The following is a 24,362-nucleotide window of genomic DNA, read 5'->3' as shown; positions in this document are numbered from 1 at the left end:
CAGTTCCCTACACTGCTTAATGGCCACATGCCAGTGCCAATCCCCAGTCTGGACAGAGCTGCTTCTCCAGTACTGCTTTCTTCGAACTCTCAGAAATCCTGATGACATCTGGCCACAATTAAAGACTCATTAACTGATGAAACAAATTTGTCCCCATGGGCTAGTTTACCTGTGTCGTGAGAAGGACGTTGTGAAACCCGTCTGTTAATTTGGTTTGCACTTTTCATAACATGGATGGTCTAGATTTATGTTACCATTTTAAAAACTTTTTTATATTCAAGTATATATGAAAATCTGTTTTGCATTAAGTGAATTTTAATGTTTTTGTTTTTTATATCTTCTTAGCTCTTAAGTGTTGAACACTGTTGACAGTGAAGAACTTTTCTTAATGGTTTTCAATGTAACTAATAAGGATGTGAAGCTTTTTTTCCTCTTTAATTCTGCATATGCTCAACTGTGCTTATATACACTATAACCAGCTGTGCCTTCCTTTGCATTTAGTTTAATGTAAATGATTTATATATTTTTTAGTATTAAGAGAAATTGTTTGAAAGACAAAAATTAGTATCAAACAGCTCTCTAGTGGAATTTCATTACTTTTCACAAGTAGGCAATATGAAAGCAGATTCATATTATTACTTCTTTTTTGCTTTCAACTGTATGAGAATTGCCTTAGAACCTCTTCTGAACTGAAATTCAGTGAATATAATGTCCAAGTAATGTTTTTATAAGAAAAAACTAAGCCATATTTAGACAATAAACTTTCATAAAAGAAAATATTCTAAAGTGCATTTTTTGAGAAATGAACGTTGAAAGGCTAGCTTCCTGTTTACAATCTTTTAGACTCCTTCCAAACAAAAACCTGAGATGGAAAAGCTATAAAGTTCACTCTATACATGCCCCTGAAATATTTCCTAGTTTAGCACATTCTTGTTGAAAAAAATTAACCTGGTTCTCCCAGTTTTCCATAGAGAATCATACCTCTCTGATGCATTTACTGTATCATTATGTTAGGGTTTCTCTAAACCCCAGAAACTATAATTAACATTTAAAAATCCTATGCTTTGGAAGAGGTTCACAGACTGGTGATGAATACAAATAACAAAGAAACAATTTTGTAACACCAGGTGTCTTCATGTGTATAGGTATAGCCTTGCTTGTGGAAATTGAGAGGTGTAGGATACACTGCTTTATGTATTACTGTTTATGGTGGGAATGAAGGAAAACTGATAAAAGAAATATAAAATTCTTCAGGAACCTCATCATTGTGGAACTGAACTGATTATATAACAATTTGGAATACTCAGCAGTAAATTCTTCTGTGCAGCGTAGTTTAGAGCAGTGGTAATAGAAACATATTTTCTGTTCCTTCAAAACATCAGCAGGCACTAGTCTACAGCGCCATTCTGTCTATGAAGTAGTAGAGTTCTAATGTAAGATAAGAACTGGAAAGTGCCCAGTGCTTCCAATTCAAGACTAAGTTAATTATCATCCTTAACTATAACAGAAACCAGTTAGAAATGTGGCTAAATAATTCACTGATCCAAATGAGGCATTAAATGGCAGGGATTATGAGAAAGGGTAAAAAATAAAGGTTGCCGAAACAAATATTTCTTGAATTTTCAGGAAATCTAAAATTTTGTTTTGACACTTAAAAGCTTGAGATTATCAATTGGAATTGAGCATCTCTGTGTTTGGGGATGTATGCCCTTATCTGGGGAAAAAAATCCAAACACTCCAATATGCATCTTTGAATATAAAATAATGGGCCTGGTTCCAAAATCTCCAAATAGACACTACTGTCACTCCCTTATAGGCTAAGGATAATTCTGTACATTTAAAATAAAAGAGCTGGTCCAGAGGACTGGTATTCACCAAACATAAAATGTTAGAAGAGGCCTTTGAGAATGCATCCAACCACCATTTGCAGGTAAGGACAACTGCACAGGAGAAGTGGGAGTTGCCTGAGGCTACATAGTTCATTAAAGGTAGAACAATGATTGGTGCTCAGTCCAATTCTAGTTCCCCATGCCTAGCTATAGGTAACTACTGTTCCAAAACTGTATGTTAGGTAGAAAAAAACAAAAAAAGAGCATTAAAAAAAAAACCTGTTTTGTCAGATAAGAGCACACCTCAAATTCAAGATCCTTACAGAGAAACTAAGTCAATGTGCAAAAACCTCAACCAAAAATATTATTTTAAATGTAAATGTTGAATGTAAATCTGATTCTTGTACTCCCTTCCTCCAAATACTATGATTAACATACACTCTAACTCCACTTATTAGAAATGGAAAAATACAATAATTTTTGATGGATCAAAAAACTCACTATAACACAAACAGAAATGGAGGTATTGAAGTATAACACTTACAGCTCTGACTCATTCTGTGTGTTGGGTTGGTTGGTTTGTTTTTTTAAACAATTATTTTAGTCAGAAAATAGGTTTCAAAAAACATAAGAAATAACTTTGTTTTCCCCTTTTTATGTTTGCTTGATCAGTGTTAAAATGCTATGTATGGTAAAGTTTTATAGAACTATAACCTAAACGTTGGTCTCTTTGTACACATCTTTTCTATGACTGCAAATCTTCATTCAACTTTCATATATGTATCATTTTTACTGTTATTTTTGTTCAATAAATACTTTGTGATAAAAGGTGTGAAGAGGCAAGTGGATTGGTTTACTTCCATTTACTTGGGATGATCCAAATTCCACCATTCTATAGGGTATAAGTTGGAAAATGAATTGTTATTTAGCTAAATATTGCACATCGAGACACACTATGTATATATAAATCTTTTTTTAAACACAGATATTTAAGGAAACAAATATACTTATTGAGGTTGAGTTGGGTGGAAGGGAATGGATTTGAAAAGTGGTCCTGTGATCTCTTAAATGTGAAGTTCTGTCTGTCATTCTGTGCTGAGATAGGGAGGTAAGGAGAACGGGAAAAACGAAATTACCATTTATTCTTTTAGCTACAAATAATATCAAGAAATTAAAGCCATCCCACGTACATGGATTAGAGCACTTAATATTCTTAAGATCACAATACTACCGAGAGTGATCTACCAATCCAATGCAATTCCTATCACAATCCCAAAGAAACTTATTTTCCCCAGAAATAAAAAATCCCATCCTAAAATTTACATGGTATTTCAAGGAACCTTGAATATACAGAACATCTTGAAAAAGGAAAACAAAGGTGGAGGACTTAACACTTCTTGATTTCAAAACTTATAAAGCTACAATTAATTAAAACATTGTGGTACTGGCAGAAGGACAGAGATGTAGACTGAGAGAACAGAATTGAGAGCCCTGAAATAAACCCTCATACCTATGGTCAGCTGATGCCAAGACCATCCAGTGGGAAAAAGACAGTTCTTTCAACAAGTAGGGCTAGGAAAACCACATACTCATATGCAAAAGAATAAGGTTGGACATTCACTTTACACCACAGACAAAAATTAATTCAAAATGGATCAAGCCCCTAAATGTAAGCACTAAAACTATAAAATTCTTAAAATGGGGGAAAATATTCATGTTCTTGGATTTGGCAGTACCAACTTAAATATGCCACCAACACCAGAGGCAACAAAAGAAAAAATAAACTGGACTTCATTAAAATTAAAAACTTCTGTATATATCAATAGGACATCATCAAGAAAGTGAACACAACCCACAGAAGAAAATAATTACAACTCATATACCTCATAAGGGTCTAATCTAGAATATATAAAGAACTCCTACAACTCAACAAAAAGACATCCAAACAAATTTTAAAAAGGGCAAAGGACCTGAATAGACATTTCTCTAAAGCAGATATACAAATGGCCAGTAAACACATGAAAAGCTGCTTAACACCCAGTCATTAGGAAAATGCAAATCAAAACCACAATGAGACACCACTTCACAGCTATTAGAATGAATATAATGGGAGAAAATTTAAAAAGCAAGGATGAGGAGAAACTGGACCTCATATATTACTACTGAGAATGTAAAATGGTACGGTCACTGTAAAAAACAGTTTGGCGGTTCCTCAAAAAGTTAAATATAAAATTACTAACTAACCCAACAATTCCACTCCTAGGTATATAAAACCCAAAGAATTGAAAACAAGGGCTCAAACAGATGCTTGTATACCAGTGTTCATAGTGACATTATTTACAACAGCCAAAAATGGAAAAAACCAGTGTCTATCAACAGATGAGTGGATAAGCAAATGTTGTATAGTCGTACAACATTATTCAGGCATGAAAACAAATGAAGTTCTGACACATGCTACAACATGGATGAACCTTGAAAAAATTATGCAGGTGAAATAAGCCAGACACAAAAAAACAAGTGTGCTATGATTCCACTTACATGATATATCTAGAATAAGCAAATTCATAGAGACAAAATGTATTGGATTGGCCAAAAACTTCGTTCAGGTTTTTCCGTATAACATCTTACAGAAAAACCCAACCGAACTTTTTGGCCAATCCACAATATGAGAGGTTACCCAAGAGCTGGGGAAAGGGGAAAACGTGGGAGGGTGGGGGTTAAATCTTAATGGGTACAAAGTTTCTGTTTGGAGTGATGAAAAATTTTGGAGCTCGACTGTGGTAAATGCTTTACAACACTGTGAATGTAATAAATGCTACTGAACTGTATACTTACAAAGTGTAAAAACGGCAAATTTTATGTTATATGTATTTTACCACAATTTTAAAAAATAGTAAAAACAAAAACACACACACAAAAAACAACCACATGAACTGTCTTGGGTCAAAAAGATCGTTATAACATGTTAACAAGTACTCTTTCAAATGTAAGCTGATAAAACACCAAATAGAATGCAGCCACTTCTACATATAGAGTAACATATTCAGTGTGTTAACATCACTTGGAAGGAAAACAAAAAGGCATCCTGTCTTACCTTTAAGAACCTTGTCAGTTTAAGATGAATCACATGTTCAAGGTTCAATATTTCTGAGTTTCAATTCTCTTCACTGCAAAGTTTTCAGAATCTGAATGGTGCTCAAGTATCAAAAACAATCAAATTTCTTAGTAAAATGAAGAAACATCCCCAGCTTTTCCTAGGAAGAACAATTTTATGTAACTGCTGGATACAGTTCTTCACCTTTTGTATGCAAGAATCAAACAAATGGATAACTATGTCAAATTTGCAACAAATATATAACAAATGAAATGAAAAATCTGACAATGATACTTAAAAGTGCTATCCTATAAAATTACAGTAAAGATTATTAAATGAATGGCCAGCACAATTATAAATTAATTGCCATTGACACAGTGAGACTTCATCATCTTAAGGAGACCCATTAAGAGAAAATGATCCCAGAGGTCGGTTCAAGATGGCAGAGTAGGACGTGCGCTCACTCCCTCTTGTGAGAGCACCAGAATCACAACTAACTGCTGAACAAGCATCGACAGGAGGACACTGGAACTCACCAAAAAAGATACCCCACACCCAAAGACAAACGAGAAGCAGCAGTGAGATGGTAGGAGGGGTGCGATCGCAATAAAATCAAGTCCCATAACCACTGGGTGGGTGACTCACAAACTGGAGAACAATTACACCACAGAAGTCCACCCACTGGAGTGAAGTTTCTGAGCCCCATGTCAGGCTTCCCAACCTGGGGGTCTGGCAACGGGACGAGGAATTCCCAGAGAATCAGACTTTGAAGGCTAGCAGAATTTGATTGCAGGACTTCAACAGGACTGGGGGAAACAGAGACTCCACTCTTGGAGGGCACACACAAGGGAGTGTGTGCACTGGGACCCAGGGGAAGGAGCAGTGACCCCGTAGGAGACTGAACCAGACCTACCTGCTAGTGTTGGCGGGTCTCCTGCAGAGGCGGGGGGTGGCTGTGTCTCACCGTGGCGACAAGGACACTGGCAGCAGAAGTTCTGGGAAGTACTGCTTGGCATATATCCTACTGGAGTCTGCCATTAGCCCCACCAAAGAGCCCAGCAGGCTCCAGTGCTGGGTCACCTCAGGCCAAACAACCAACAGGGAGGGAACCCAGCCCCATCCATCAGCAAACAAGTGGATTAAAGTTTTACTGAGCTCTGCCCACCAGAACAACAGCCAGCTCTACCCACCAGCAGTCCCTCCCATCAGGAAGCTTGCAAAAGCCTCTTAGATAGCCTCACCCACCAGAGAGCAGACAGCAGAAGCAAGAAGAACTACAATCCTGCGGCCTGTGGAACGAAAACCACATTCACAGAAAGACAAAATGAAAAGGCAGAGGACTATGTACCAGATGAAGGAACAAGATAAAACCCCAGAAAAACAACTAAATGAAGTGGAGACAGGCAATCTTCCAGAAAAAGAATTCAGAATAATGATAGTGAAGACGATCCACGACCTTGGGAAAACAATGGAGGCAAAGATCGAGAAGATGCAAGAAATCTAACAATGACTTAGAAGAATTAAAGAACAAACACCTAGAAGAAGTAAAGAACAAACAGAGATGAACAACGCAATAACTGAAATGAAAAATAGGCTAGAAGGAATCAATGGCAGAATAACTGAGGCAGAAGAATGGATAAGTGACCTGGAAGACAGAATGGTGGAATTCACTGCCATGCAACAGACTAAAGAAAAAATGAAAGGAAATGAAGACAGCCTAAGAGACCTCTGGGACAACATTAAATGTACCAACATTCACATTATAGGGGTCCCAGAAGGAGAAGAGAGAGAGAAAAGACCTGAGAAAATATTTGAAGAGATTATAGTTGAAAACTTCCCTAACATGGGAAAGGAAATAGCCACCCAGGCCCAGGCAGCACAGAGAGTCCCAGGCAGGATACACCCAAGGAGAAACACGCCGAGACACATAGTAATCACATTGACAAAAATTAAAGACAAAGAAAAATTATTAAAAGCAACAAGGGAAAACTGACAAATAACATACAAGGGAAGTCCCATAACGTTGACGGCTGATTTCTCAGCAGAAACTCTACAAGCCAGAAGGGAGTGGCATGATATATTTAAAGTGATGAAAGGGAAAAACCTACAACCAAGATTACTCTACCCGGCAAGGATCTCATTCAGATTCAATGGAGAAATCAAAAGCTTTACAGACAAGCAAAAGCTAAGAGAATTCAGCACCACCAAACCAGCTTTACAACAAATGCTAAAGGAACTTCTCTAAGTGGGAAACACAAGAGAAGGACCTACAAAAACAAAAACAAAACAATTAAGAAAATGGTAATAGGAACATACATATTGATAATTACCTTAAATGTGAATGGATTAAATGCTCCAACCAAAAGGCACAGGCTGGCTGAATGGATACAAAAACAAGACCCATATATATGCTGTCCACAGGAGACCCACTTCAGACCTAGGGACACATACAGACTGAAGGTGAGGGGATGGAAAAAGATATTCCACGCAAATGGAAATCAAAAGAAAGTTGGAATAGCAGTACTCATATCAGATAAAACAGACTTTAAAATAATGTTACAAGAGACAAGGAAGGGCACTACATAATGACCAAGGGATCAATCCAAGAATAAAATATAACAATTATATATGCACCCAACATAACAGCACCTCAATACGTAAGGCAAATGCTAACAACTATAAAAGAGGAAATTGACAGTATCACAATAATAGTGGGGGACTTTAACACCTCATTTACACCAATGAACAGATCATCCAGACAGAAAATAAGGAAACACATGCTTTAAATGACACAAAAGACCAGATAGATTTAATTGATATTTATAAGACATTCCATCCGAAAACAGCAGATTACACTTCCTTCTGAAGTGAACAGGGAACATTCTCCAGGATAGATCACATCTTGGGTCAGAGATCAAGCCTTGGTAAATTTAAGAAAACTGAAATCATATCAAGCATCTTTTCCAACCACAACACTATGACATTAGAAATCAATTATAGGGGAAAAAAACGTAAAAAATACAAACACAAGAAGGCAAAACAATACATTACTAAATAACCAAGAGACCACTGAAGAAATCAAAGAGGAAATCAAAAAATACCTAGAGAGAAATGACAACGAAAACATGATGATCCAAAACCTATGGGATGCAGCAAAAGCAGTTCTAAGAGGGAAGTTTATAGCTATACAATCATGCCTCAAGAAACAAGAAAAATCTAAAATAAACAATCTAATCTTACACCTAAAGGAAGAAAGAAGAACAAACAAAACCCAAAGTTAGTAGAAGGAAAGAAATCATAAAGACCAGAGAAGAAATAAATGAAATAAAAACAAAGAAAACAATAGCAAAGATCAATAAAACTAAAAGCTGGTTCTTTGAGAAGATAAACAAAATTGAAAATCCTTTAGCCAGACTCATCAAGAAAAAGAGGGAGAAGACTCAAATCAATAAAATTAGAAATGAAAAAAGAGAAGTTACAACAGACACTGCAGAAATACAAAGCATCATAAGAGACTATTACAAGCAACTCTATGCCAATAAAATGGACAACCTGGAAGAAATGGACAAATTCTTAGAAAAGTATAACCTTCCAAGACTGAACCAGGAAGAAATAGAAAATATGAACAGACCAATCACAAGTAATGAAACTGAAACTGTGATTAAAAATCTTCCAACAAACAAAAGTCCAGGACCAGATGGCTTCACAGGTGAATTCTATCAAACATTTAGAGAAGAGCTAACACCCATCCTTCTCAAACTCTTCCAAAACACTGCAGAGGGAGGAACACTCCCAACTCATTCTACGAGGCTACCATCACCCTGATACCAAAACCAGACAAAGATACCACAAAAAAAGAAAATTACAGAGCAATATCACTGATGAATATAGATACAAAAATCCTCAACAAAATACTAGCAAACAGATTCCCACAACACACTAAAAGGATCATATACCATATCAAATGGGATTTATCCCAGGGATGCAAAGATTCTTCAATATATACAAATCAACCAATGTGATACACCACATTAACAAACTGAAGACTAAAAATCATATAATCATCTCAATAGAAGCGGAAAAAGCTTGCTTTTGACAAAATTCAACACCCATTTACGATAAAAAACTCTCCAGAGAGCGGGCATACAGGGAACCTACCTCAACATAATAAAAGCCCTACATGACAAACCCACAGCAACCATCATTCTCAGTGGTGAAAAACTGTAAGCATTTCCTCTAAGATCAGGAACAAGACAAGTATGTCCACTCTTGATACTATTATTCAACATAGTTTTGGAAGTCCTAGCCACAGCAATCATAGAAGAAAAAGGAATACAAATTGGAAAAGAAGCAGTAAAACTGTCACTATTTGCAGATGACATGATACTATACATAGATAATCCTATAGATGCCACCAGAGGGCTTCCCTACTGGCGCAGTGGTTAAGAATCTGCCAGCCAATGCAGGGTATATGGGTTCAGGCCCTGGTCTGGGAAGATCCCACATGCCATGAAGCAACTAAGCCCGTGCGCTACAACTACTGAGCCTGTGCGCCACAATTACTGAAACCCGCGTGCCTAGAACCCATGCTCCACAACAAGAGAAGCCACCGCAATGAGTAGCCCCTGCTTGCTGTAACTAGAGAAAGCCTGCCCACAGCAAAGACCCAACACAGCCAAAATGAATAAAGTTAAAAAAAAAAAAAAAAAAAAGATGCCACCAGAAAACTACTAGACCTAATCAATGAATTTGGTAAAGTTGCAGGATACAAAATTAATGCAAAGAAATCTCTTGCATTCCTATACACTAACAACAAAAGATCAGAAAGAGAAATTAAGGAAATCATCCCATTCACCACTGCAACAAAAAGAAGAAAATACCTAAGAATAAACCCACCTAAGGAGGTAAAAGACCTGTATGCAGAAAACTATAAGACACTGATGAAAGAAATCAAAGATAACACAAACAGATGGAGAGATATATCATGTTCTTGGATTGGAAGAATCAATATTGTGAAAATGACTATACTACCCAAAGCAATCTACAGATTCAACGCAACCTCTATCAAATTACCAACGGTAGTTTTTACAGAACAAAAAAAATCTTAAAATTTGTATGGAGACACAAAAGATCCCGAATAGCCAAGGCAATCTTGAGGGGAAAAAAATGGAGCTGGAGGAATCAGACTCCCTGACTTCAGACTATATTACAAAGCTACAGTAATCAAGACAATATGGTACTAGCACAAAAACAGACATATAGATCAATGGAACAGGATAGAAAGCCCAGAGTTAAACCAATGCACCTATAGTCAACTAATCTATGACAAAGGAAGCAAGGATATACAATGGAGAAAAGACAGTCTCTTCAATAAGCAGTGCTGGGAAAACTGGACAGCTACATGTAAAGGACTGAAATTAGAACACTCCCTAACACCATACATAAAAATAAACTCAAAATGGATTAAAGGGTTTCGCAGGTGGCGCAGTGGTTAAGAATCCGCCTGCCAATGCAGGGAACACGGGTTCAAGCCCTGGTCTGGGGAGATCCCACATGCTGCGGAGCAACTAAGCCTGTGCACCACAACTACTGAGCCTGTGCTCTAGAGCCCACAAGCCACAACTACTGAGCCTGTGTGCCACAACTACTGAAGCCCGTGTGCCTAGAGCCCGTGCTCCACAACGAGAAGCCACTGCAATGAGAAGCCTGAACACCACAACGAACAGTTGCCCCCACTCGCCACAACTAGAGAAAGCCCGCACGCAGCAACGAAGACTCAACGCAGCCGAAAATAAATAAATTAAAAAAAAGAATTAAAGACCTAAATGTCCAGTCTTACACTGGACACTATAAAACTCTTAGAGGAAAACATAGGAAGCACACTCTTTGGCATAAATCACAGCAAGATCTTTTTTGACCCACCTCCTAGAGTAATGGAAATAAAAACAAAAATAAACAAATGGGACCTAATGGAAATTAAAAGCTTTTGTACAGCAAAGGAAACAAGACGAAAAGACCCTCAGAATGGGAGAAAATACTTGCAAATGAATCAACGGACAAAGGGTTAATCTCCAAAATATAGAAACAGCTCATGCAGCTCAATATTAAAAAAACACACAACTAATCAAAAAATAGGCAGAAGACCTAAATAGACATTCCTCCAAAGACGACAGATAGCCAAGAGGCACATGAAAAGATGCTCAACAACACTAATTATTAGAGAAATGCAAATCAAAACTACAATGAGGTATCACCTCACACTGCTTAGAAAAGGTATCATCAGGAAATCTACAAACAACAAATGCTGGAGAGTGTGTGGAGAAAAGGGAACCCTCTTGCACTGTTGGAATGTAAATTGATACAGCCACTATGGAGAACAGTACAGAAGTTCCTTAAAAAACTAAAAATAGAATTACCATATCACCCAGCAATCCTACTACTGGGCATATACCCAGAGAAAACCATAACTCAAAATGACACATGCACCCCAATGTTCACTGCAGCACTATTTACAACAGCCAGGTCATGGAAGCAACCTAAATACCCACTGACAGAAGAATGGATAAAGAAGATGTGGTACACATATACAATGGAATATTACTCAGCCATAAAAAAAGAACGAATTTGGGTCAGTTGTAGAGACGTGGATGGATCTAGAGAGTGTAATACAGAGTGTAAGTAAGTCAGAAAGAGAAAAACAAATATCATATATTAATGCATATATGTGGAATCTAGAAAAATGGAACAAATGAACCAGTTTGCAAGGCAGAAATAGAGGTACAGATGTAGAGAACAAATGTATGGACACCAAGAGGGGAAAGTGGGGTGGGGGTGGTGTGATGAATTGGGAGATTGGGATTGACATATATACACTAACATGTATAAAACAGATAATAAGAACCTGCTGCATAAAAATAAATAAATAAAATTGAAAAAAAAAAAGATCCCATTCTGCACAGCCTTCTTCCCCAAGAAAGAACTGTGACTCAACAAAACCACATTTTAACAACATGAAGATTTTGTTATTATAAATTTCAAAACAAAATGGAGGAATTTTCACATAATATTTATAACCTTCAAAGTACAATATTAATACATTTCTGTCAGTTAGAAATAACAGCAGTTTGTTAGGCTACAGGGTTTAACATAAAACCAATTTACAAATGTGAAAAGCAGTAGTGGTCCAATATTCACCATTACACATGAATCTGTTTCTTCCAGAAAATTTTTCTTAGAAAATTAAAATTTCAGTATTATGAAATATTAAAATAACACCCCAAACATGCCACAATCACTATTCACAAATAAAATTAAAATGAAATATACAGAAATTCACTTAATACTGTTAAATAACAATAAACTACAAGATTTCCTGAACAGAAATGGTAGGACCCCTGAATGTTTTACAGTGAATGTCAGGAAAAGAATTAAGTTATGACTATTTTCATGATATATAAGCTCAAAATTTACATGACCATTTCAAAATATTGCAATTAAGATTTGCAGTTGGTAAGATGCACTAAACAAACAGTCCTTAAAAGTGAACACAAATGCTTAAAACACTGTTACCAACACTAAGGTGTATTTATGATGTTCAAAAAGATGCATAATTAAAACTGTAATATTTACTATCTCTGGTAAACAGATAATATCTATAATGCTTTAAAACAATCTTCCAAGTTCTCATTTGTATTTAGCATGGCTCATTTCAAAGACATATTACAGCTTTCAACTGATTCCAAGTGAATGTTATTAAAACACACACACACAGCTCCCAAATAAAACTGTTCCCCAATGATCATCCATTCTAATAAAAGAATTATATTTAAAACAAATAAACAAAACAAGACCTCTGATGTTTGGCTGGACTTGTATGGTTTAGTTTCAACTAAATTAAAGCACGATGTAAAATAGGTAAGTGTATTAGTATACAAATATCCAATAATATGCAGTAAATATTTCTAAAATGAGGAAAAATAAAAAATTTTGGTGCTTTAATTTACTGGTATTTAATGCGAGATCCCCAAAATGTCAGATATTCACTTGCCTGAATCAACTTCTGCATCACATGCTTTCCTAAACATAATGTGCTTATCAATTTCTTACTACTCTATTTGCCAATGTTCAATAAAAAAATTATATAGCATGAATGTAAGAGTGTTCAAGTTGGCTCACTTATTTCACTGTTAAGCAAAGCTGGATTTACATTCCAGGAAACACTGCAGTTTAATTTTAAAAACAAACAAAGAAAAAATGCAGCAGTAAAACAATTTGTGAGGAGAAACAGATGCATTCACGTATAATAAAGCCACTGCAACTTCTTCAGGCATTCAACTGTTGTGTTAAATAAACAGACAGTAGTTATTTAGCAGCAATGATTCCGCAATAAATAATGCATTGTGTTTCTCAGTCCTGCATAAAAATTGCAGCTACAGTTACATCAATAGCTGTAACCTACTGGCTCTAATGGCAGAGAAGACCTTAAAACCAACTGTACAAAAAAATTGTCACACTGTGACAACAAATATAAAAACAATTTGTAGGTCTGAAATAAAAAGACTCCACTGTGAAGAGGACAGTGTAGACAAACGAAGATTCCAAGTCCACCAAAAGAAATAACTGCCTTCAGATCTGAGTCCTTGATTGATAAGAAAGGCTGGGGGCTGGGCTTGAAACCATGTTACCAGACTTAAAAGAGCATGCTCTGTCTTCTGTTCTTCCCATGTCCTAAAATATAAAGTCATTTTATGAGGCAGTTCAAGGTTCAGTTTTATCCCACATACAGTATTTGTTGACTCTATGAAGCTAATGTTCCCACCAGCAAAAGCTAATATTCCACGGTAAGAGTGATCAGCACTGTCTTAAATGACCCTTTTGTTGATGGGGTCACTCTACAGCTTCTATGCTTCGAAGTGATGAACCTGATGACTAGGGAAGCATAAGATGTGTCTTCTGCCTCAGGTGCCAGGGATGGCGTGTGCAGTGATCAAGCCAGGCCACTTGTAAAAGGTCTTTGTGCCATCTGCAGCTTTCAGGATCCCTGATTTGACTGAGTCAGATTTCTCTCTGAAGAATTACTGAGCTGCCCATATCATACAGGAAAGTATGTGCAATGCTAAACACACACAGCTGTGGAATGCACTGTACATTGTTTTTTACATCAATAATTTTACCGATCAATTTATAAACCCAAAACTTGGTTCCACGCAAAATTTCATGATCGACACGTGAAATGGTTTATGACAAACACACCTGTCTCTGGATAAGAAGAATTTCGAAAACCCGGGTCCTTTTGCAACTGAATCTCTTTCAAACTGAATATTGATACACCTAAAATGCACAGACAAAAATTATCAGATGAAAGTCTATCATTAAAGCAAATATAACCCAACTATAGAAAAAATATCTAAAAATGTATAGTGATTCAACATGAAACATTTATACTACATATACAGGGTTACAGCCCTGCTGAAATATTTTCCCTTTTGTCCCAATGTCTTAAGAAAACCAAACCAAATAACCTCTCCCTCAGAACATTTCTCCCCCAATTCTGCCTTAAATCATGCTTTGAGTATGTGTTTCTCTAAGGAGAATGTACATTGTCTATTTCTAGGGCTTACTGAGGTTGGAAGACCTAATCAAAAAGTATTACTCAGTTTTATTCTCTCTGTTCTTTACCTGTCTCCTTATGATGGCGTGAACGTCAAATCCTCAAACTATCTTCAGAATTTTAGAGAAAAACGGGTTTGTACACCTCACCCACACCTCAAACTATAAAACTTGGTATTAATAATGAAACATAAATCTCTTAAAAAACACTTGTAATTCATCCTTCTTATTTCCATCTCTGCCAGAGAGGTAGTCTTTCATTAAAAAATATCCAATAGGGGCTTCCCTGGTGGCACAGTGGTTAAGAATCCACCTGCCAATGCCAGGGACGTAAGTTCAAGCCCTGGTCCGGGAAGATCCCACATGCCGCAGAGCAGCTAAGCCCATGTGTCACAACTACTGGGCCTGTGCTCTAGAGCCCTTGAGCCACAACTACTGAAGTCCTTGCGCCTAGAGCCAGTGCTCTGCAACAAGAGAAGCCACCACAACGAGAAGCCCACACACCACAACGAAGAGCAGCCCCCGCTCACCACAACTAGAGAAAGCCCATGCACAGTAGAGAAGACCCAACGCAGCCAAAAATAAATAAATTAATTAAAATATGTATATATCCAATAAGTTCTAAGTGAAAAGTCTTGAGGAGTCTTGATTCCAATTAGAAAACCTTTTACTGAATCAATACTGTCTAGTAAATGAGAATGGGAAATCAATGAATGCTTTTGGCTGTTCAGTTCCCAAATATTCTTTTAATTCCCCACTCACCTTGCTAATTTTTTAAAATTTATTTTTGGCTGCACTGGGTCTTTGTTGCTGTGCGCAGGCTTTTCTCTAGTTGTGGCGAACCGAGGCTACTCTTCGTTGCAGTGTGTGGGCTTCTCACTGTGGTGGCTTCTCTTGTTGCGGAGCATGGGCTCTAGGCACACAGGCTTCAGTAATTGTGGCACGCAGGCTCAATAGTTGAGGCGCATGGGCTTAGTTGCTCCGTGGCATGTGGGATCTTCCCAGACCAGGGCTCAAACCCGTGTCCCCTGCACTGGCAGGCGGATTCTTAACTACTGCGCCACCAGGGAAGTCCTCACCTTGCTAATTTTAAAGTAAAATATTGGGGTAATTTATAAGAAACTTCTGAGTAAAATCAAGCAGTTACCTCAGGCATGAGAAATCAGCTATTTTAGTGACAATATGCTCACCACTGTCATGGGGATGGTAAAGTCAGAGTGAACACAGTAAAGAAAAATCATCTTCACATCTTGAAAAGGAAATTTACTTCCACAAAAAAATCTTGTTTTGGTTGTGCTTCATTACTATTTACTTGAAATCCATTTTTAACAACTCTGAATCAATGCAATCGAGACTGGGCCTAATGACAACGTCTATCATCAGATGGCATTTTCCATTTACTTAAGTCAAATAAGACTAATGACCCACATCTAAGTGCTACTGATTTCTTACAGAGTCATGGCAATATGCTCAGTGTTAAAAGAAATAAATTAAAACAGGCAAGTAAGACATACACCTCCCTTTAAGGAATTCTGATCTAATTACAGAAAGACCAGAATTTTAGGCTTAAAAACCAACCATCTTCCTAAATCCCTAATTCACCCCAGTCTCCAAACCTGGATAAAAATAAAGGGGGTGGGGGGACACACTCTAGAATCTCTCTTACTTTCAGGTAAAGCATGTATCCTTGGTCCCAGACTTCGAAAGTACACATGTTTCATGGCCTCTTCTGCTGAAACCCTTTTCTTAGATTCATACTGTGAGAAACGAAAAAACTGCTTCATTAATTTTTTTCTCTAAATACTGGAAAAAGCGTGTGCAAGGGGGAGGGGACACACACACACACACACACAAATTAGCATTTAAGCATTTAGAGCTACTCTTACCTTGATTACTTAATACAGTGACTACTATTTTTAAGAACCAATTTGGAGTACTATGCTCTAATGTGAGTTACTACTGAGATTATGTAGCAATGATTATATCTCAGTTACAAATTTCCAAGATAAAGCTGGATCTTAACGAAAAATTTAGATGCCCTATATTTTCTGAAGTGATAAAAAAAAGCAAAATATCTGACCTTTCATGTTACTTTTCTTCACGAATACCAAAGTATTACTGGAAATATACCTAATACCTTTGTGAAAGATATTATTAAATTACCTATTCAATACCCATTTCCCTTTTTTCCTTGACGAGATAATGTAGATTTGTTTAAGGTATACATGCTTCCAACTCTGACATATGAATCAGGACTATTCGAAGTTTAGGCTAATTATGGCAATCCTGCTCCCCAATTTTCAGCCTCTCCTACAATTAATATTCTGGCCTTAGGAAGATTTTGGAGACCTAGGAAGAAGTCCTTACAGGGGTTTTTGGAAAAGCCTTTGCTTTCCAGATACAAAAGGACTAATGAGACTGACACACTTTTATCCTCTCTCTTCTTCCTGCTCTGAATGAAGATATGGATGGTACTTGGGAGGTACAACAGCCCGTAAGGCAGTAAGTATAAGGAAAAGAAAGAGAACGTAAGAGAACAGGAATTGCAGAGAACATGGCCTTGACACAGTTGATCAGGGTCAGCAGCTAACTACCTCAGACTGTTCTAGGTTACAATGAGAGACCCAGACACATTAAGAGAAACCATAATTGTTTTTCACCTAAGCACATGTCTTAAGCATGCTAGATACTACCATAATCTTATTTAATTGTCATGACAAATATTTGAGGGAGGTATCACTGATCCCATTCTACAGATGAAGAAACTAAGGCTCAGAGAAGTTAACAGACCATTTAACAATTATAAAATAAGATATAACTTACCTGAAGAAATTTTGTTATCAACTCGATTCCTTCAGAGTCTAACCTAAAAACGAAAGACAAGTAGCAATTTATTCTTTTTTAATCTTAGCTGATAGCAACTTTTCAAATAGAACTATTTTCCAAATGTTTTTATCTGCTAAATTCAAGTGCCCTAAAATAGCACATCTTGCTACTTTCAAACAGACTCAAATCTTTTATCCTTAGATTTATCTTGCCACTTGTTTAAGAAGAAACCACAAATAACTGGGTATTAACTCAAATGTTCAATATTCAAGAGTTAGATTATTAAAACTATAGAATTTTTAAAAATCACCATTTCGTCTCAAAACAAAATAACCTCTATTATTGAAAAAGCTTCAGTAAACCAGATCTGTTTTCATAGTGTTTCAGTGAAGGCAAGAGTACAAAAGCATCATTTTCCTATTATACAGGTGAAACCAAACAGATAAGTGACCCCAAAATATATCACTGTGGTTCAAGATAAACAGAGATGAGTCATTCAACAAATTTTTACAGGGCGGTTGGCTGAGCATTGGGTACTACAAGCTATAAAATTCAATTTAAATATGCCTCAATAACTTTATAAAACTTCATTAAAAAGGGATACAAAACCAATCAGATGGTCAATAAAGACAGATAATTACAAGGATGAAATTAATAAAATAGGGAGTAGAGGATTTAGGGGTTATCTTGATGAGATAATCTCTTGATCAGAAATCACTAATTCTACCTTGCACTGACTTTCACTGGCAAAAGCCCAATTATGGGAAAAAAAAAAATCCCCCCCTTCCCCCCTAGTGCTTAGTAGGTACTGTGGATGCTGTGGCATAGAAATTCTACAGTCTTCTAATCCTTTGCAGTTTGCCATTCTGACAAATAACCAGAACTCCTTGGCCATAGACAAGCTAGGTGCTAAGGTCATAAAGAATGTGCTTTAAAGAGCTGCAGCCTTTTACACTGGACATTACAACATATATACATATGTATACATATATATATGTTGTAATGTCCAGTGTAAAAAATATATATATATGACAAAAATAGGACTTATGCTATTTGGGAGAGACACATACAAAAAGTCTAACACATTATTCTTCCTAAGAAAGTCTACTTAGAATATTCTTAGTTGCTATAGTGACAAGAGCATCAACTCACATAAAAACTTTCAAAATATTTTTGGTAGCAGAATGGTTTTACTATTCTGCCCTATCTTGAGAATAAATGGAACTAGAGTAAGTGTGTTATGTTGTGAGCTATGTGAAACAACGAAACAGATATTGGCCTTATTTGGTATCCTGGTGCCCTTTTCATTTTTTCTTAAAGAAAGATGAAAAAATACAGTCAAAGGGGTTATTCTATGTTACTTATTGAAAATGTAATACATTCCATAAGTAAATATGTTGTGAAAAATATTTTTTAAATAAATATTTATTTATTTTTGGCTGGGTTGGGTCTTTGTTGCTGCGCGTGGGCTTTCTCTAGTTGTGGTGCATGGGCTTCTCATTGCAGTCGCTTCTCTTGTTGCAGAGCACGGGCTCTAGGCACGTGGGCTTCAGTAGTTGTGGCATTTAAGCTCAGTAGTTGTGGCTCGCAGGCTCTAGAGCACAGGCTCGGTAGTTGTGGTGCATGGGCTTAGTTGCTCTGTGGCATGTGGGATCTTCCCAGACCAGGGCTCAAACCCATGTCCCCTGCATTGGCAGGCGGACTCCCAACCACTGCACCACCAGGGACGACCACCCTGACTCAAACTGTAATGGGAGTCTTGGATGGATCTGAGGTAGGTCTGAAAAGAAACTTTAATCAGATGGCCAACATATAGGATATGAAGGGTCACAAAGAGTTTATAATCTTCAAATACAAATTGTCATTCATTGACTGAAATGCTGATGGGTCATCTTGTGTAGGAGTCAAGATTTTACTTATAACACATTCTTAGGTTTTTCTAAGTAAATACATATAGAATAATTGTGTAGACAGCAAAGCAAACTTCATCATGGTCTTCACAGTATTGAATACGGCATTAATCAATGTCTTCTTTCCAGGAAATGGAACAATCTACATAAGCCCTAGAATTTTATTATATATATTCTATATTCATTTTATTTACAGTTCAATTCTGTGGACTTACATACTTTGGTAATTCTTGCTCACTGAATTATAAAATTAATATGACACAGGAAGGAAGAAATTAAATCCTAAAATATTTAAGAACTGTGTATCACATATGTATGTGTATCATGTATTTTCCCCTGAATCCTTACTGTGGCTAATGCTTCAAGAGACTAAAAAATAAAAAACCAAAAAAAACAGGTGGGTTCCCCACCTTTCACTTAGAGGAAAAAAAAAAAAATACCTGGGTGCATGGTTAATTAGAGGCTGTGGTTTATATTTTGGAAAGTTGTAGTTCTTGAACTCATCATTTGAAGAAGCACCTGGCCAAGTTTCCTGAGATGGAGTTCCTGAATTTAAAAATATATATATTTATAAGTATATAGAAATTTTTATACAGGCAAATATATATAAATAGAGAGAACTAAGAAAGCATCTTAAAGAACAATTTATATTTAGTAGATAATTTGATTATTTCAACTGAAACTAAAAAGATAGAAATAGTAAACATACAGACCTTTTTTTTGGACTAAGCAATGATGCCATAAAAATGTCTAATTGACACCTAAGCTAAAATATTTCCTAATAATGTGCTAAAAGGCAATTTTCAATAATATTTCTCTTCTCTGTTCTTCCATACAATCATTATTGCAAAGGTAGAACTTGGTAAATAAAAAGCAGAAGTTACCTAGAAGGATCTATCTTTATTGTAATTATGCTAATTATAATTCTTATAACAGCTATTTATGTTAGTCTCAGTATCAAATTTATAAATATTTTTTTTTAAAGATATAGTCTTATCTAGCTACTCAATTATACGTAACAAATCACTGGGAAGAGAGTTCTGTTACCTAGCAGTCGGAAAATTAAGTGCAGTTCATCTTCCACAGTTGATCCTGGAAACAGAGGTCTTCCAGAAGCCATTTCAAAGAAAATGCAACCAACACCCCTACAAAATGTAGCATTAAAAAAAAAAAGATGAGCAAACCATTTATTTATTATTAAGCACAAGAATCTTTTCCTTATTAAGGTTGCCTCTCTGGAGAATTTTGTACTAGCCTCCTAGAAAATCTGCAGAGATTTTTTTTCAGATCCGACTAATTTCTTAACATTTACCCTATTTGTCTCAACTTCCATACTGCCTTAACCATTTTCTCCACTTAAAATGTCCAGCCCTCTTCTGCATGATCTTGAAGAACACCACTAACAATGGCTAATAGTGATATAAAGCTTACTATGTATTAGGTAGTGGTTAGCAGGGCTAGGGAGAAGCAAATATTTCAAGGTGTTTTTATGCAGGAAGCAGAGACGGAACACACAGATGCAGGGTGAAGAGTGTGTGTGAGTGACAGCGAGAGCGAGAGTGAGAGAGAGAGGGAGAGAGTTGAGAAGGAAGAGAAATGGATAGAGGGTTGCTAATAGATACTGTCTTCTAGGATCTGTGTGAATACATATGAGTTTAAAACACAGTCCTTCTTTTAAAGGGCTCACAATGAAGCAATTGTATAATAATTTAATTTTATATTTTAAAATGTTATATAGAAGATTAAATAATGGAGCCACTATGGAAAACAGTATGGTGGTTACTTAAAAAAAAATGTAAAACAGAATTACCATATGATCCAGCAATACTACTTCTAAGTATATAAAAGAATTGAAAGCAGTGACTCAAAGAGATACTTGCATCTACAACATGGGTGAACCTTGAAGACATTTATGCTAAGTAAAATAAACCAGTCACAAAAAAACAAATACAGTATGATTTCACTAGTGAGACACTTAGAAAAGTCAAATTCACAGAAAGGAGAATGGTGGAGGGAGAGGGAAATGGGCAGTTACTATTTAGTAAGTACACAGCTTCAGTTTGCAAGATGGAAAAATTCTGTTGACTGATGGTGGTGACGCTTAAACAGCAATGTAAATGTACTTAATGCCAGAGAACTGTACACATAAAATGGTTAAAATGGTAAATTTGGTTGTATATATTTTTCTACAATTTAAAAAAGTTTATAAAAGAAAGAAATGTTACATAATACAAAAATTAATTATATAAATGTTCAACCCAAGACAAAACAGAACGAAGTATATGATTTATCACTATACGAACGGTGCAAGCAATAAGTATAACCACAGTTCAGAGGAAGGAATTACCACGGGAGGCTAGGTTATATTCAGAAAGGATTTATGAAAAACTATGTTTTGAAGGCCCTAGGCACAGGCCCGTTATAGAAAAAGAGCAGGCATTCCAGATGGGTGAACTAGTATGAACACAAGAGCAAAGGTGGGAAAACCCAGGCTATTTATGAAATATAGTGAGTAGCCACTTGGCTAAAAGGAAACGTCTGTGGAGAATAGTCTGAAATAAACTGAAAAAGGTAGTTTAGAGACATTTTATGGAGATCAAGTATCAGATTGAAGAACTGTACCTTATTGTATAGGCAATAAATGGGGAAGCAGCAAACATATTTAAATAAAGGAGTGTCATGATCAAAGTGCTATGTGAGGAAGATGCCTATGGTATTTTTTCAATATTATTTTTAGATCAACTTAAAGCAAGTGGGTTTTGGTGAATATTAAATGATGATAAAAATAAATTTTGTTTTAAATTACTATGTACCAGACACTCTTCAAAGTGCTTTACATACATTAGCTCATTTGGTCTTAACATTATCCACAGAACAGCCTTTTAAAGTAGTTATTGTTACTATTCCCATTTCCTTAAATGAGGAAACTGAGGCACAGGTCAATAATTTCAAAAAGGTTGTCATATAGCTATAAGTGGTTGAATTGGTATTTAAACCTAGGTGATCTTACTTGCCAGAAGTCTTAATCGTTGCTTATATTTTATCTCCTTAAAGCCAAATATCTATCAGTATGCCCTGTGTTAATGGCTACATTCTTTCAAAATTATAAATGGCAGTAACATCTGCATATATTTACCACATGTCAATCTGTGTTGAGTACTCTGAGGAACCGAGAAGCACATCAGGTGGCCGGTACCACAGTGTGACAACTTCATTTGAGTAGGTCTTTGTGGGAACTGACTTGGCTCTGGCTAGTCCTTCACAGGGAAAAGAGAACAATTAAGAAATAGCTGGAATGCATTTCCCAGTCCATATTCTCACCATGACTCCAGTCATAAGGATGCCTGAGATGGCTACTCTATACCTGTTTGAGGCTTAACAAAATTAGTTTTCTGAATTTTTTTTTTGAGTGTGTGTGGTCTTGGGTCAGCAAATCCTATTATTTATTAAACTAAATAATAATAATTCCACATTCAGAGACCATGCTTACTTTTATGAGTGAATGCACCTGGTACAGTATCTGGGCTAATCAAAACTTCAGATACCCTCCTTCTATCCACGAATTATTATGCCAAAATTATTTCCTACTTGGATTTAAATTAATGCAAAACAGGCCAATGACATTTGTCACCTTTTAACCTGATTCCAACTTCCATTTGCTATATCAATTCTTAGCAAAAACCATGAAGTTACTGGTTCATGATCCTGTTAAGTTTTATTGACAATTCCCTTGCAGAAGTTTATATTTAGAGAAAGTTTCCTTGGAATAAAATACAATGTAATTCTGTACTTTCTAAGTTTTAAGTTACATGGTTAATTTTAAAATAAGGTGAACCTCACTGTCTTTGGATATTATTAATTGCTGTAGATAACGTAAAACACGAACCATTCCTTTGCCAATTTAATATGAAATTCACTGGTTATCTAGAAATAAAGGCAAGAGTTCACAACTTTACCTCTTGAGCCACTGGCGTAAGAGAGTTGCTTTTATTACCTCTATGCCTCCAAATTCTGATCACCTAAAGAAGTAACTTTAAAAGATATATGAAGAATATAAATTTATTTTAACATACAGTTTATTTCAAACAACAAGGAATAATTCATTTTTAGGCTGTGATTTCTGTTGTAACTATTGTATCTGATTAAAATATTAAATAAGAAAAATGTAATAAAAGGATGATTCAATACTTTGTTAAACTGGATAAAGTCACCCAAATGAAACCAGAAATTTAAAAAATTAGGCAGTACTCATACTATTTTCATTAAGTATAAGGGCTAAAGGATGTAACTGAAACAATGTTGACACTGTTTTATTACAGGTTTTACTCTACCACCCCAACTTGGTAAAATAAATTCAACAAATTTTGGTAATTAGCAAATGGAAGCAGCTTTCTGATTTCTCTTCCTGATGTAATACTGGGTTATATGGGGGAAAGGACAAGGCTGCAAGTTTGCTAATGCTATACATATAGCATCAAAGCAATTGCAGTTATAGTTTCCTCAGTACCTTATACTCCACCTCCTGAGAGAATTCTAAACTACCATGCTTGCTCAAACAGGCTTCTGATTCAGTTCACAATTAGATTTGCAATTTTGGCATGAAATGAAATACACAGTAATTTCTTCCAAACCAAATTAATTGTGATACAGTATTATTATATAAACCATTTTCTATTATTAATGAAAATGTCTATTTATATTAATACTTCCCTCATCACAGGAAAAGTAGGTCATAGAGATCAAGAACAATTTATTGTAAAATACTCAGTTATATGACTCTCCCTTACTTGTGTCCAAAGTATACTTACTATGAAACCAATAAAAAAATAAATAACTAAAAGCAATAGAGAAAAAATTCATTGTACTATCTCATGGAATAATTAGATTTTCCTGTTGGCTGGTGGACAAATAAAATTTGCTTGGCTTGGTTTGTAGAGGTAAAAATTTAAAGCACTCATAGTATTCCCCCACCAAAAGTACATTTTTGATGGCTTTTGCCATTCTTTCTGCATATCTTATAGCCAAGCAGGGTTTCTCCATCACTGCCATTCATTTGGGGATTAAGGAATAAGGAGCAGTAAATGCTGGCCAAAA

At 36.0% G+C, this 24,362-nt stretch overlaps 2 protein-coding genes across 3 annotated transcripts in view; one reads left to right on the top strand and one right to left on the bottom strand.

Moving 5' to 3' along the window:
* The window catches only part of ELK3 (ETS transcription factor ELK3), a 68,199-nt gene extending 67,421 nt beyond the window's left edge, over nucleotides 1-778 (top strand). Inside the window, exon 5 of the mRNA XM_007453343.1 lies at nucleotides 4-778. Within this exon, the coding sequence (XP_007453405.1) occupies nucleotides 4-102 (99 nt within the window). The 3' untranslated portion in view covers nucleotides 103-778. The remainder of the gene's footprint in view (nucleotides 1-3) is intronic.
* An 11,077-nt stretch (nucleotides 779-11,855) lies between these two features.
* Nucleotides 11,856-24,362, bottom strand: part of CDK17 (cyclin dependent kinase 17) — a 98,619-nt gene continuing 86,112 nt past the window's right edge. Inside the window, exons 11-17 of one of the 2 annotated variants that reach the window (XM_007453342.1) lie at nucleotides 22,405-22,525; nucleotides 20,316-20,413; nucleotides 19,709-19,814; nucleotides 17,356-17,398; nucleotides 16,199-16,289; nucleotides 14,176-14,253; nucleotides 11,856-13,650 (exon numbers count right to left, since the gene is read on the bottom strand). In XM_007453342.1, coding sequence (XP_007453404.1) covers nucleotides 13,613-13,650; nucleotides 14,176-14,253; nucleotides 16,199-16,289; nucleotides 17,356-17,398; nucleotides 19,709-19,814; nucleotides 20,316-20,413; nucleotides 22,405-22,525 — 575 coding nt within the window. In that variant the 3' untranslated portion in view covers nucleotides 11,856-13,612. The remainder of the gene's footprint in view (nucleotides 13,651-14,175; nucleotides 14,254-16,198; nucleotides 16,290-17,355; nucleotides 17,399-19,708; nucleotides 19,815-20,315; nucleotides 20,414-22,404; nucleotides 22,526-24,362) is intronic. The other variant, XM_007453341.1, reaches the window with a different exon arrangement.

Source organism: Lipotes vexillifer, unplaced genomic scaffold (assembly GCF_000442215.2).
Source record: "Lipotes vexillifer unplaced genomic scaffold, Lipotes_vexillifer_v1.1 scaffold1775, whole genome shotgun sequence".
Taxonomy (NCBI): domain Eukaryota; kingdom Metazoa; phylum Chordata; class Mammalia; order Artiodactyla; family Lipotidae; genus Lipotes; species Lipotes vexillifer.
Note: the sequence above shows the minus strand (reverse complement) of the source record. Positions and strands in the feature narration are given on the sequence as shown.